The sequence below is a fragment of the Acomys russatus genome, chromosome 4, assembly GCF_903995435.1.
Source record: "Acomys russatus chromosome 4, mAcoRus1.1, whole genome shotgun sequence".
In the NCBI taxonomy this organism is placed as follows: domain Eukaryota; kingdom Metazoa; phylum Chordata; class Mammalia; order Rodentia; family Muridae; genus Acomys; species Acomys russatus.
The window spans coordinates 6,327,117-6,342,925 of record NC_067140.1 but is presented as its reverse complement, the minus strand read 5'-3'; the positions used below and the strand labels follow the sequence as shown (position 1 = coordinate 6,342,925).

General features: G+C 46.2%; 1 protein-coding gene across 1 annotated transcript in view; it reads left to right on the top strand.

Moving 5' to 3' along the window:
* The first annotated feature begins 13,778 nt into the window (after positions 1-13,778).
* The window catches only part of LOC127188351 (protein NDRG3-like), a 28,928-nt gene continuing 26,897 nt past the window's right edge, over positions 13,779-15,809 (top strand). The window contains exons 1-2 of the mRNA XM_051144833.1: positions 13,779-13,899; positions 15,504-15,566. Coding sequence (XP_051000790.1) covers positions 13,817-13,899; positions 15,504-15,566 — 146 coding nt within the window. The 5' untranslated portion in view covers positions 13,779-13,816. The remainder of the gene's footprint in view (positions 13,900-15,503; positions 15,567-15,809) is intronic.

Below are 15,809 nucleotides of genomic sequence, written 5' to 3'. Positions count from 1 at the left end.
CACGATACTTTGTCTTTCTCCATCCATTTGTTCACGGACACCGAGGCTGATTCTAAAGCTGGAGTTTCATGAAAGTGCTAAAATAAATACAGATGTGCAGGCTTGCTGTGGTTTGTTGACTTGAGCATCTTCAGCTATAAATGAAGGGGCAGAAGAATGATTTTCTAAGATATCCCAGAGGAAAAGCCACAGCACTTAAGATAATTGCATAAACAAATTATCCTAGAAATTTTAAAATATTTTATGTCAAAACTGACTCTGGGCTTAGGTCTAGCTCTTCTTCTCTTAAATGGCCCATACGTGCTTGCTTTTTTTTTTTTTTTTAAATCACTTTGTTGTAAAGAATTTGTAAATAAAAATAACACACAGATTAATTAGCCACTCAAACAAGCACTTGCCTAGACTCAAAGCCTGTATATTTCAGTGAATTTCTATATCATTAGAACAGCCACTCAGAACCCATAGAGCTTCACTTTGGATTTTATGCTTTCAATATCTATCAATTATATTTTATGCATGTACACACACACACACACACACACACACACACACACACACACACGGGAAAAATCCATGAAAGCATTAAAACTTAAAAAAAAAAAGAGCTTTCTTTCATAACTTGTACCCATTACCTGACTCCGCACCTATATATAACACCTTTTCCTGCTGTTCTGTCTACATGGTATCTTATCCCACACACCTGTATGCAATAGCCTAGGATCTGCATAGAACAAGCAATTTTTTTTCTACAATTAGGGACCTCAATATTGTATAAATATCTTCCGAAATCATATCTTGATTTAGAGTTTAAATAAGATATTAGGGTTCTCCAGAGAAACAGGGACAGTCATGTGTGCGTGTGGCTTTGTGTGGGTGTGGATGTGTAAAGGCTGACTATAAGGTGGTGACGCTGCAAAGTGGGACTGGGGAGAAGGATGAAGAGCTGGGGAGAGTTGGCACCCCAGTCCTGGGCCCCAGGGCACTATGGAGCTTAATGATGTGTGGGTTTGAATAAGTAACGGTCCCCATAGGCTCACATACTTGAACTCTCGGTTCCCAGCTGGGGAGGCTGTGGGACCTCTAGGAGGTGGAAGGTAGCTAGAAGAAGCACATCACTGGGAGCAGACTTTGGAGGCTTGTTAGCCTCAATTCACTCCCTCAGCTTCATGTGTGGGGTTGAAGATGTGATCTCTCAGCCTCTTATACCTGCTACGATGCCTCCCCTGCCACTGTGGACTCACCCTTTGGAATGACGAACAATAATAATTTTTTCCCTAAGTTGCTTTTTGCTCAGGATGTTTTATCACAGCAGCAAAATTAACTTATGCAGGGTAGTTGGGTCACGTGCACACCCAGGAAGCACTTTGTCCAGAGACAGTGCAGAGCACTTTGTGGGGTTAGTTATTCACTCCTTCTCTCCTCATTGTCAACTAAGTCTATGTGAAGACTGAAAAAAGAAAAAAGACATTGTAGGTTGACATTGCAAAGAAGTCTTCAGATCGAGGGTGGCTTATGAGAAGACTGGGAGCTGTGGCTTGCTGAGAAGCAGAAACAGGAATCCAAATGTGTTGACAGAACCAGGCTGGAAAGAGTGAGAGGAGAAAGTGGGGAGTTAATGCCAACTGCGAGAAAACACGTGATCTACTAATAGCTCATTAGTGGATTGTTTACTGTGAGATGGAACACAGCTGCGAAAGTGAAAACTATACTTCTACAAAGGGTGCGGCAGTGGGGTATTGTACCAAAGTCCTCGGAGTGGGGCTGGTGAAGGCCCACCCATCCCTGAGGAATTATAGAAAGTTAATGGTCACTGATGAAGAAACATCCTCCCCACCCCACCCCCACCCCAGTGTGGCACAGGCAGGTGTACTGATAAGGTGCTCATGGTCCTGTAAATAACTCATGTTCCTAAAAGCAACAACATGAGGCCGGGAGTGGTGGCGCACGCCTTTAATCCCAGCACTTGGGAGGCAGAGGCAGGCGGGTCGCTGTGAGTCCAAGGCCAGCCTGGTCTACAAAGCGAGTACAGGACAGCCAGGGCTAACACAGAGAGACGTTGTCTCGAAAAACAAAAAAAACAAAAAACAAAAAAAGCAACAACATGAAACGTATCAGGACACACACACAATTCCTACGTAACAACAGAAGACTCTAGCCTGGTAATTAGAAACAATAACATTTCATATTAGCAATAATGTTGCTAGAATGGAGCAGAAACAGTGACAGCATGAAGTGATCATATTTTAACTGGTAGCAGAAGTAAAGGACCAGTGACACTGTGACAACTCATCTAGCTAGAAGCAGAGGACATGAGGAGACCAAAGTTGGTGATTATCTAGCCGGTTGCACCCTAGCTCAGATTGTTAACAGGCTCTCTGACCAAGGTGCCATCTTTGGCTGATAGGACGGTGGTCAGGATAGATAGAGATGCCAGTGACTTCTGTGAGCGTAGGCTGCTTCATAACCCCAGGGTAGCGGGATGTGTTCATAAAGTATACAGCCTCAGAGATAGACCCCAGAGCCTGTGAGAAGCCACCTGGGGCCCCGCCTTCTGAGCACAGGCTGCCATTGTGGGTCACATTCTAGAATGCTGGTGTGGCAGTCCCTAGGGAAAGAGCCAGTAAGACAGATGAGGGTTGGTGATGGCGGCTCACTCCCTGTAATGATCTGACCGTAAAATCAGCTCCGCAGCCGGGGTCTCTCTGCACCTCTTCCACACATGGAGTCTCGTTCAAGCTGCCTGTGTACTAGTTTACAGCAGATATGTGTACAAGTCCCCGTGGAGGTGAGTGCCTCCCTGCCCTTCATGGTGTTGCTCTTAGGCAGTTCACAGTCACACAAACCCTGAGGTGCTGACAACACAAAGCAGTGGGCCAAAACAGGGCAGCACTCATTTGCCTCGAAATGCCATGACGTAATTCTGTGGCTGGATGAAACTCCATTTTGCGTACTTATCACATCTCCTTCATCGTGGTAACAGCAGCATGGCGGGGGGGGGGGGGGGATGAAATCTTAAGGTAATTTTGTTTACATTTCCCTGATATCTTAGAAGGTGTTTCCTTATTTTATTTTTATGTGTTAGCATAGTGTGTATGATGTGGAGAGGAGGATGGGGTGCATGTGGAGGTAAGAAGACGGTTTTGTGGGCGCTTTCTCCCTTTTCCTGGGGACGACCATACGTTGAGCAGCAAGTACTTTACCTGCTGAGCTGCCTCACCAGCCACGGGTTTCTTTTCACATCTGTGCAATTCGCATGCTCCTTTATTGGCTTTTTTTTTTTTTTAAGATTTATTTATTTATTTATTTATTTATTTATTTATTTATTTATTTTGTATGGATACAGTGTTCTACCTACATGTACACCTGCACACCAGAAGAGGGCACCAAATCTCATTATAGATGGTTGTGAGCCACCATGTGGTTGCTGGGAATTGAACTCAGGACCTTTGGAAGAGCAGTCAGTGCTCTTAACCGCTGAGCCATCTCTCCAGCCCCCTTTATTGGCTTTTTGACGTTTATACAAAACACTAACTTTGATTTTGTTTGTTTGCTTGCTTGCTTGCTTGTTTTTCGAGACAGGGATTCTCTGTGTAGCCTTGGCTGTCCTGGACTTGCTTTGTAGACCAGGCTGGCCTCCAAGTCACCCAGAGCCACCTGCCTCTGCCTCCCGAGTGCTGGGATTAAAGATGTGCGCCACCACCTTTGACGTTGATGTTTTAAACGTTATTATTTGTACATTTATCTACTTCCTTGTGAGGGCTAGCCTATAGGCTATGGTGCGCTGGGGAGACACAACCTGGTCAGTCTTCTCCTTCCATTCTGTGGGTTCTGGGAACGAACTCAGGTCATCAGGCTTGGTAGCAAGTGCCTCTACCCACTGACCCACCTTGATCTCCTCCCCAGTTTAGTTTTTGGGGTTCAGTGTGTGTGTGTGTGTGTGTGTGTGTCTGTGTCTCTGTCTCTCTCTCTCTTCTCTCTCTCTCTCTCTCTCTCTCTCTCTCTCTCTCTCTCTCTCTCTCTGTGTGTGTGTGTGTGTGTGTGTGTGTGTGTTTAAGATGGTATTTCTCTATAGCCCTGGCCATCCTGGAATTCACTCTGTAGGCCAGGCTGGCCTCCAATGCAGAGATTTATTCACATGCCTCTGCCTCCTGAGTGGTGAGATGAAAGGCATGCACCACCACCGCCACCCCTGGCGGTTTTCTTGGGGGTCTTTATGTTTTTACTCCCAAGTGTATAGTGATCAAAGGTTTCCTCAAGCCCTGCACACTGTCTGTTGGCCTTCTTGTTGTTTTCTTTGCTGTCTAGAGCTTTTCCCATGACGCAGTCTAGTTAATCAGTTTTTTTATTACTCCTTGGGCTGTGAGAGCCCTTTTTAGAAAGTTTTTGCCTAGAACCTTATCTTGAAGTGTTTTCCCTATCATTTTCAAACTTTCTAATCTCACGTTAAGGCCTTTGATCCATTTTGAACTGATTTTTGCAAAGAATGAGAGATTTTTCTACCTGTGGATATCCAGTTTCCCCAGCAGTTTGTTCAAAGATACTCTTTTCTCCAATATTTGAGGTATCTTTGTCAAAGTCAGGTGGCTGAAGTTGCTTGTGTCTATTTTTTTTTTTATGTATTTATTTTTTTGTTGTTCTTTTGAGACAGTGTTCCTTTGTGTGGCCCTGGCTGTCCTAGAACTCACTCTGTAGACCAGGCTGCCTTCGAACTCAGATATCTGCCAGCCTCTGCCTCCCAAGTGCTTTGATTAAAAGTCCGCACCACCATTGCCCAGCTGTGTGTGTTTATTTCTGGGTTCTGTTTTAGTGCATTGATCTACATGTCTGTTTTTGTGCCAATACCATGCTGTTTTCTATGGTTCTATAGTATAATTTTATCTGGAACACTTTATCAGACATGAAAATAGCTACACTGACTTGCTCGGCTTCCTTGCGCTTGGGACATCAACATGGAGCCTTTCCCTCTGTTTCTGTCTTTAGTGAGGTGTGTTTGTCACAGATATTTGAATACAATTAGCTTTTTTTATTTTTTATTTTTTGCATTAGGGTGATTTACCCTTAGGGTTGTAATTGATGGGTTTGTTTGCTGGTTGCTAGTTTGCTTGTTGTTTTGTCCGATGGTTTAATACAATAATACAATGTTTTGTTTTGTTTTGATACCATGTGTTCTTTATTCCTCATCTATACTAGGAGTCATACCTGAGGGGTTCTTCCTCAGTTCTCGTTGGTTCAAGTATTTCTCCTATGAGATGAATCCTTTCTGTGCGCTGTGATTGAAACCTTTCTTCTGGGTCCTGTTCCTTTAAGTGACTCTGAAGTCTATCTCAGCTCCTTCTCACCCATGAACGTCCACATCTTGTCTCTTGGTCATGCACAATTTTCTGAATGTTGTGGTCATATCTTTTTTTTTTTAAAGATTTATTTATTATGTATACAGTGCATATCAGATCACATTATAGATGGTTGTGAGCCACCATGTGGTTGCTGGGAATTGAACTCAGGGCCTCTGGAGGAGCAGTCAGTGCTCCTAACCACTGAGCCACCTCTCCAGCCCCCTGGTCATATCTTTTTATAATTAAAATATTACACATGGGTATGTGTGTGCACATGTGCCATAGTGCTTATGTGTTGGTCAGAAAACCGCTTGTGGTGTTTACCTGTTTAGGGTGACCTTTACTTGTTTAAGGTGACCTTTACTTGTTCAGGGTGACCTTTATGAAGGAGAGATTAAACCTGGTTTTGTTATGATCCTAAGTGTGGGATGGGGAACGGTCTTGTGAGAGAACAGGTGATGTTAATCCACTAGAAGACAGACCACCTTGTGTGGGAGCTTGATTGTTGCCAGCTGACAAGATCCCGTGAACAGACTCTGGGAGGAGCTATATAAATGAGCCCAGAACTGGAGGCGGGGCTTTTTGGAGACTTGGGATAGTTTTTGACTGTTCATCGCTCCATTTCGAAACGCTCCTAAAGAGAACCGCTCAAGGGAAAGCTTCAGGGCTCCGGCTCCTGCTGAGGTTCCGGGTTCTGCTTGCTCCAGTTTCCAGCAGAAGAAATCCTGCTGACTATACCAGGAGAATCATTCCTCAGAACTGATATCCTTACGGTTTCATTATTGTAGTCTTTAATCTTCTTTTCCTATTGTTTAGGTTAGTCGGGTTATAAGTGAGGTGCTCGCAGTTGATAAGTTCATAATTAAATATATTAAGAAAATTAAGCCTACACCTTTACTTGTTTAGGGTGACCTTCACTTGACTCATGGAACTTTTTATTTTATTTTTTGCATATGTATGTATGTGATGTGTGTGAGTGACAATGCAAATTCATATCTGTGTGTGTGTGCACATGAACAAAATAAGGAAATCATTGCAAAGTCAACCTTTGCACTTCTCTTTGTATTTCATCTTTATGCTTATTTGTGTACTCTTTGGGGTGAATTTTTTGTTGTTTTTGGTTTTTTTCGAGACAAGCGTTTCTCTGTGTAGCCTTGGCTGTCCTAGACTCACTTTGTAGACCAGGCGGGCCTCGAACTCACAATGATCCACCTGCCTCTGCCTCCCGAGTACTGGGATTAAAGGCATTTGCCGCCACTACGGGCCCCTGCTTGAAATCTTTTTTGTTTGTTTGTTTGTTTTTGATTTTCAAGACAGGGTTTCTCTGTATTAGCCATGGCTGTCCTGAACTCACTTTGTAGACCAGGACTGGAACTCACAGCAATCCGCCTGCCTAAGCCTCCTGAGTGCTGGGAGTAAAGGTGTGTGCCACCACGCCCTGCTGGAACTGACCTCTTTCATGTTGCCTTCTCACGCATGTCTGTTCAAGCTGCACGCCTTTTGGATGTCTACTTCTTTTACTTTGGGATCTTCTCTTAGTAGGCAACCTTCTCTTGAGGGCTCAATCTTCAGTGCTATTCAGAGACAATAATAATAATAATAATAATAATAATAATAATAATAATAATAATAATAATAATAATAATAATAATAATAATAATAAATAATAAATAATAATAATAACAACAACAACAACAATAATAGCAACAGCACCAAACAAAACTGGATATGGAAATGCACTTTTAAATGGTTGAAGCCAATTGCTACCCCACCAATAACCATTGAGCAGAAAAGAGCAAACCATGGAATTCTACCGTAGTATGGAATGAGCCATGAAGTTAAAAACCAGTTGGGATAAAGGTAAAAACGAGTCCATAAGTGAAATAAAGGAAACCGGCAAGGAAGGGCCAATGAGGAAGAAGCTGGACCAAACAGAAGAGGAGAAGAAATGAGCCGAGCATGACCGCTCAGGAGGCCTTATACTCCCAGCATCCCGGGGACCAAGGCGGGAGGATCTTCCTACTTTAGATGGTTGCAGGGCCTGTCAGAAACAGAGAAAGGGAGGAAAGAGGAAAGAAAGAGAGTGGGGAGAGACAGAGACAGTGGGAGGAGAGGTGAAGGGGTGAGAGAGATGGATGCTAGAGGCATAAACAGAGAATAAGAGATTTTAAAACTCTGATTGTACAATACAGAAAAATGTGGACCAGCAACGTTGCTCAACCTGAGCCAGGACAGCCAGGGCTACACATTGGACCCTGTGTTGAAAAACCAAAATAATAATAGTAATAACAATAACAATCATAAAAGTTATACTAAAAGTGAAGACCAAGAAAAAGAGACATGAGAGACAGAAAGAGTCTGGAGTACCACCAGGTGGTGGGGGCGCACACCTTTAATCCTAACACTTGAGAGGCAGAGGCAGGCAGATCGCAGTGGGTTCCAGGCCACCCTGGTCTACAAAACGAGTCCAGAATAAGCAAGGCTACACAGAGAAACCCTGTCTTGAAAAAAAACAGAAAAAAAAAAAAAAAAAAAGAGTCTGGAGTACCTTCTGTGTCCATGAATGTCACAGCCTGTGGTGGGGTGACCTTTTGACTTGCCTACCATCCCCAGTAGTGCTAAGCCAGACCAATCAAGGGCCTGATGTCTGGCAGATGCCCCATCCCAGGGGGCTTCCTTTCTGTGCATACCAGGAGCCCCGATGGTCACACGTCAACCTGCGGGCTGGGCCAGGTAGATTCTCACCACAGATGTGCCCCCTCTCCCTCCTCCCTCAGCCTGCGGGCCATGGGCTGGCCAGTGTCTAAGCAAAGGGGCCTCTTCTGAGTATATATTGGAGAATAGGTTCCAAGCAGATCTGTGCTGGAAGGCCTGTCACAGTGCCCCCATATCTCTCCCACCAGGGAGACAGCTGTGCAGAGCAAATGCTGTCTTGAACTTGAGCTTTGAAATTCCCAGCATGCAGCCAAGTGTGGTGGCACACGCCTTTAATCCCAGCACTCGGGAGGCAGAGGCAGGCGGATCACTGTGAGTTCGAGGCCAGCCTGGTCTACAAAGGAAGTCCAGGACAGCCAAGGCTACAGAGAGAAACCCTATCTCGAAAAACCAAAAAATTAAAAAAAAATTTTAAAAAAAAAGAAGAAGAAGAAGAAATTCTCAGCATGTACACATTGAGCCATAGGCAAGTGGTTTCGGACAGTGTGTCACCTGCTGGCCCCAGGCAAGGGCCTCTGAGTTTCACTGGTTATCTGTTATCATAATGATGGGATCTGGTCCTCTCCACAGAGGCGGAGCCACTGCTACTGTGCCCTGAACTGCCCAAGCTTCATGCCCACCTCAACTTATCATATGCACCAGTGTAGCCTGAGTCTGGTCACATGGCTGTCTCATATCCAGAAACGATGGCAGGGTGCCCCCAGATTTGTGATTGCTCCCTGTTTTTAGGTTCCCAGAATGGTTCTGTCTTAAGCAACAACCCATTTCTCAAGATAGTGCTTTGGTGTAGTTCTCTGAGGAGTGTGTGTGTGTGTGTGTGTGTGTGTGTGTGTGTGTGTGTGTGTGTGTGTGTGTGTGTGTGTGTGTGTGTGTGTGTGTGTGTGTGTGTGTGTGTGTGTGTGTGTGTGTGTGTGTGTGTGTGTATGACAAAATGAATTTCTTAGTGTTGGCCTATCCCAAAGGAGTAGTAGTCACTATAGCATCAAACTCCCCACTTTTTTTTTTTGAAAAAGAATTTTTTAAATTTCATGTGTATAAGGGCTTTTTTTGTTGTTGTTTGGTTTTGGTTTTGGTTTTTTGAGACAGGGTTTTCTCTGTGTAACCTTGGCTGTCCTGGACTCACTTTGTAGACCAGGCTGGCCTCGAACTCACAGCGATCTGCCTGCCTCTGCCTCCCGAGTGCTGGGATTAGAGTTGTGCACCACCGCGCCCGGCCCTGCGTATAAGGGCTTTTCCTGTATGTGTGTATACTACGTGTATGCCTGATGCCCAGGGAGCACAGAATAGCGTGTCAGATCTTCTGGTACTGGAACACAAATAGCTGTGAGCCTCCAGATGGGTGCTGGGAACCGAACCAGGGTCCTCGTCAAGAACCACAAGTGCTCTTAACCACTGAGCCATCTCTCTAGCTCCCAGCCCTACTGGATTTAAGCCATGTGAAAACTGCAGGCTTGTCCTATAGTTAAACTGCCGGTCTCTCTTCACCAGGGACGGTTAGCTTACTGTTTGGTCTCTATTTTCTCCCCACACCGTACACTACTCACACAAGGAGATAGAGCCCTTGCTGTATTCTGTGTCCTTTCTGCCTGTCTGTGCCTCTCAACTGTTCCATCAGCTGGGCATGGTGGCACACGCCTTTAATCCCGGCACTCAGGAGGCAGAGGCAGGAGGATCACTGTGAGTTTGAGGCCATCGCTCTCCATGCTGCAGGCATCCCCCAGCACTACCAATTGCAAGCCTCGCTGCCTTTACTCAGTTCCCTGAGAGGAGCTCTACTCTGACTGCTTCTCAGTTTAATTTTGCTTTGGTTCGTGTCCTATGGGACATAGAGGACAAACTGCCCAGCACACTTTAACCCGTGAGTCACCCAGGATGCCTCAGGGCCTAAGAGCACCCATGCCGAGGACCAGGAGTTACAGTGGTGGCCTGCTCGGTGCAAAGCTACCGAGGTCACTCCTGTTTCAGGAGAAGCACCAAGTCACAGGCGTGATCTCTCAGTCTCCAACACAGTTCCTAGGGGAGGACGCCTCATGTCACATGACCAGAGGCCTTCCTGCTTCTAGGAAGCCATGGCCCAAAGGCTTCATTCTACAAACATGGCAGCCAAGTGCCACTGCTGTAAGACACATGCAACAAAGGAGAGAGATTCTGGGCAGATGCACCTTTTGGTGTCTACTTGGTAGGTTTTGGATGGGGTACGGGGCTCAAAATGATACTGCGGGTTAAGAGACGGTCTGTGGTTAAGATTCACTGCTCATGAAGACCAAGGTTTGGTGCCCAGCACCCATGTGGCAGCTCACAACTTCCGGTAACTTCAAAGCCAGGCCTTCGGGTGCCGTCTTCTGGCCTTCAGGGGCATCAGGCACACATATAAAGCACATGCAACATTAAGGAATTCACAAAATCACATAAAATAAATAAATCCTTATGTCTTTAATTGCAGCAACCGCTTAGGAGGCAGAGGCAGATGGATTTCTGTGAGTCCCAAGCTGGCCTGGTCTAGGCCTACCAGAGATGCCTAGTGAGACCCTAAGAAGCACACTGAGACAGATTACTGATAAACAGACAATTTATTAGAAGAAGTATTGATGTCGTGGACAGACCGACAGACAACAGTATAGTGGGGTCTCTGGAGCAGGAAATGGAAGTCTGAGGTTGCCTTATGTTTGTTGGTTGGGGTTGGGGGGGTGTTGTAGCAAGAACCTCCAGCTTGGCTCTCTGGTTGCCAGGCAGGAAGCGTGTCAGCGGCACAGAACAAGATGTGTGTGGTGCCAGTGTCCGCTTTGAGATTAACTCACTTCTCAGGTGAGAAATCCTGACACTGGGATGTCCGCTAGTTAAGGGTTCACAGATGATGTCCTGTTGTAGTAGCCGCCAGCATCTGTGAGAGGAGGAAGGATGCTGCGGCAGCTGGAGTCCAATGATATTTTCTCAAAGAAGTTTTCTGCAGCTAGGCATGCGTCCACAGCTTTGATGCCTCTGACTTTTTCCCCGGAAAGACCTTCAAGTCTCTGTTTCCTTAACTGTACCCTCAAGTCTTTCCTAGCTCCTTATCCAACTCCATGATCTTCCCACAGCCAATGGCACATTTATTCTCAACAGATATTTTCTGGACTCATAAGTGAGCTTTTAAGATGAAAAGCGAGTTTTTTCCCTATGTGTTTGTTTATTGTCTATCTAGATAAAGAATTAGAAAGTAGGAATGCTCTATATTACAGCACCTCTCTGGCGGGCTTCCAGTTCACGAAGCCTTTTAAGGCCTCACGTTATCTTGTTACAGGAACGTGACGTAGAAACACTCCATGGTATAGTCCACGTCACCATCAGGGGCTCACTGAAGGGAAACCAACCGATCATCCTGACATACCATGACATCGGGCTTAACCGTATGTGTTTGATTTTGCACCTTCCCTTTTTAAAAGAAAATATTTATTTTTATTCTATGTGTCTGAGTGTGTGTATGTGTCACGACATGCATGCAGCACTTGTGGAGGCCAGAAGAGGGCGTTAGATTCCCCAGAACTGGAGTTACAGGTGATTGTGAGACACCATGTGAGTGCTGGAACTGAACCCAGGTCTTCTGCAAGAGTGATTAGTGAGTGCTCTTCACCACTGAGCCATCTCTCCAGCCCCAGCAGTACCCTTTGAGCATGCATAATCTTTGTCTTAAAGAAAACAACAATAACATTCTGTTTTGTTTTGTTTTTGTTTTTGTTTTTTCGAGACAGGGTTTCTCTGGATAGCCTTGGCTGTCCTGGACTCGCTTTGTAGACCAGGCTGGCCTCGAACTCACAGGGATCCCCCTGCCTCTGCCTCCCATGTGCTGGGATTAAAGGTGTGCGCCACTATGCCGGGCTTAACAATAGCATTCTAATAACACACACTTCCATCCTCTGTCTTGATACCTTCTTTTTATTAATGGCAGGTTAACATTTCTAGGGTATGAGTTAGGGTCAAGAATGTTGGGGGAAGCTGGGCGTGGTGGCACATGCCTTTAATCCCAGTACTCAGGAGGCAGAGGCAGGCTAATCTCTGTGAGTTTGGGGCCAGTCCAGTCTACAGAATGAGTTCCAGGACAGCCAAGGCTACACAAAGAAACCCTGTCTCAAAAAAACAAAAAGTTGGGGGAATTAGAATTATATTTTACATATGTGTCTTGTTGCAAAAGGATAGATTATTTAATAAACTGATTAAGAAATTAGAACTGAGGTATAATTTTTTTTTTTTTTTTTTTTTTTTTAGACAGGGTCTTTCTACAAAGCCATGGCTGGCCTGGAGCTCAATATGTAGACCAAGCTGGCCTTGAACTTAAGAAGATCTGCCATGCCTCTGCCTCCCTAGTGCTGGAATTCAGGTGTGCACCATGATGTCCAACCTTGAAGTCTTTTTTTTTTTTTTTAGCTTATTTTTCTTTTATATGCATTGTGTTTTTCCTGCATGTCTATAAGTCTGGCGAGGGTGTTAAATCCGCCAGAGCTGGAATTACAGACAGTTGTGAGCTGCCGTGTGGGTGCTGGGAATTGAACCCAGGTCTTCTGGAGGAGCAGCCAGTGCTCTTAACCACTAAACCATCTCTCCATCCCTGATGCTTATGGTTTATCCATGTCTCAGGTTAGAAAATGCAGAGTTAAAGGATTTGAACTCAGTAGAAAAAGTATTCTTCCAACAGACTTTTCTACCTGGTGTAATTCAGCATGTAAAATGCTATAAACCTGGTGCTGAGTGCTGACAGAAAACACCCAAGTCTACCAAGATCCAGCAACACTGCAATTGCTCTAGTGTGTATTTGTAGTCAGGGTCAACCCTGCATTACAAAATCATAGCACTTTAAAAATTACTTCAGGTGGCCAGGCGGTGGTGGCACATGCCTTTAATCCCAGCACATGGCAGAGGCAGGTGGATCACTGTGAGCTCGAGGCCAGCCTGGTCTACAGTGTGAGTCTAGGGTAGCCAAGGCCACACAGAGAAACCTTGTCTCAAGAAAAAAAAAAAATTACTTCAGGCTATGTGCGTTAGGTATATGCAAACTAAGTCTACTTTGCTTCCTTATGTGTCTACAAATATCTCCAGTTCTGAAGCCCATACCAAATCTGCTACGAAGCATTTCAGAAGTGGCCATTCAATAAGCAGTATAGAATTAGGCTCTAGCCATGGGCACAGCCTCTTCAAATGTATGTCTTTCGTGTTACTCTGGCTTCCAGGCGTGGCATGTGTTGAGCTGACAGCCCGAGGCTGAGCCTAAGCATGAGAAGTGAGAAAGGCCCCACTCTAAGAGGGGAAAATGGCACAGCATCTTCTCCATGCACATAGCAGTCTCACAGGGGACAAAGGCCCAGGTGGTGAGTGTCAGCAGCTGAGGAGATCCTCTAGCCAGGGTCAGGGGAAGGCCAGTGTCCCCTGTCAGGTAGAGGAATAAGGTGCATAGAACACAGCATTGTGGGTAGAAAGTTGTTCTGTGCACCTCCAGGAAACCCAGCAGACACCCACAAGGTGGTGTCTACTCTGCACCCATTGCACGGGATTAGAACCAGCTGTTCTCCAGGCCCTGAAGTGCCTCCTATGGAGTCTGCCTTGGGCAGCCTGAGTCACGGGCTTTGTGCAGACCCCTCACTTAAGTGAATGGACGGCTGCTGAGAAGGGGGTGAGAGAACACTGGCACGGCGTTGCTGGGCAGAGGAAAACTGGGGAGAGCTGGGGAACATGGGGTCCACAGGCATTCTTCTCTCACAGACAAATCCTGCTTCAACACGTTCTTCAACTTCGAGGATATGCAGGAGATCACCCAGCACTTTGCTGTCTGTCACGTGGATGCCCCAGGCCAACAGGAAGGGGCACCCTCCTTCCCAACAGGGTAAGTAAGGCCCCAGGGGAGATCTCTGGGAGACATGAGGCCTGCGAAAGGATGGGTGGGCTGTAGGGGGCTATCTGGTGTGTCTCCCTCCCACTTGATGGTGTCACCGCTACAGGTGGTGTTGCTTGCCTGTCTTTCTGCCCTGGGTCTCAGAAGCTTGTGTGGAAATCTGTTCAGGCTCCTGTGTTGTCACATACCCAGGAAAGCCTCCTCATGGCCAGGGCCTGTGTGCCTCTACTCACAAGGCAGAACGTGTCTGGAACACCCACTTCTGTCCCCTGTTTTACATTTGTCACTTCTGTGTCTCTTCCTGAATTGCCAGATACATAGCTCATCCCAGCCTCCCTTGAACTTGCCCTGGGAGTGCCTTCCCATCTGAGCTCCCTCCTAGGGATGGGTTTGGACCCCTGGAGAGCCATTTATTCTGAAAGTCACTTTGACAGGCAAGGGCACCACCTGACTGGCCTTGGCACTCGTCATCCTAAACCTGCTGTGCATGTCAGAGTCACAGGCTATCAAGTGTCCCCTGGACAGGGTGCCATGAGAGCTTTGGGGGAGAAAAGAGCCCTTCACCTTCCTGCTGCGTTTGCCAGCAACTTCTGTAGAGGGAGCATTCCAGACAAGGGAGAGTCTGCACCTGCACAGGACCCAGGCTCTGGCAGACTCTGCTTAAATGCTCTGCGTTTGTCAGCGCACGTGATCCACACAGCCCTATGGGATTCTGAGTCTGTGCAGATTCGTAGCAGAGCCGGACTCAGCCCTAGAAGTCTTGTTACAGAATCTTAGTTGACTTTATCCAAGCTGTTGTGTGTCTCAAATACAAGTTGTCATTTGTCCAGGTGACAGCCATCAAGATTGCTTTCTAATTTGTGCACAAATGGTGTGAGAACACTCTATTCCTTATGATGCCCAGCAGAAACAGACTGACTCCCTGCTGGTTGTGACAAAACATGGAAGGTTATTACATACACACACACACACACACACACACACACACACACACACACACACCATCAATCTCATTTTAAAATATCCTGTCCCTCTCTGATTCTGTCATCTCTGTGACTCTCCCCTTGCCCTTTCTCCTCTGGGTCAGCTCTGGGCTTGCCTGGCCATTTTATAGCATATGATAAGCCAGTTCATATCATAAGTAAGCAGTTCATAAAATAAATGTATTCTCTTCAGCCTCAGTGAAATCAGCGAGCATTTACTCTGAGGTACCCAAGTTCTGTAGTGGAGCATAGGCCCAGGAAGGCGGTGTTTCCTGTTAGTTAACTCTCTAAGTATGATTGGCACACTGCAAGCTGCTTCCTGAGTTGACTCTTGCTGCTGGGCGTCCCTGAGCTCAGAAGTGGAAGGGAAGGGCTGGGAAGTAACACACAGAGGCCATGTAAGCAGTTCATTTCCTGTAGCTTCCTCTGGTACCAGGAGTGTGGCCCCTTGGGTTTCTTCCTCACATGGCAGCCATGGAGGACTGTGGAGGATGCCACAGTTGTCTTTAGGCACCATATCACATCCTTTGAGCCTTCCGGACTGGTCAAGGTCTCCTAGGGCCCGGGAACTGTGGGTGCTTCTAACTCAGGATGTGTCCTTCTGGGTTTCAGGTATCAGTACCCCACCATGGATGAGCTAGCCAAAATGCTGCTTTGTATTCTTACACACCTAAGGTGAGTGTCTTCTGCGGCCTTCCTTTCCGGCTCCCCTCATTGTCGCCAACCTACGCCAGGCTTTCACTCCTGACCAGCAGATACTCTCCCACCGAGACGCACAGCCATCCTTGTCACTTTATTCTTCTGTTTTAACTCTTCCTTTTGCGTATGTGCCAAGAAACGTAGCTAATGAGCAGAACAGAAGAGTCGCTCTGCTTATCGACCTTAGCACCGCAGCTGCTTGATACATAGCACAGTGAA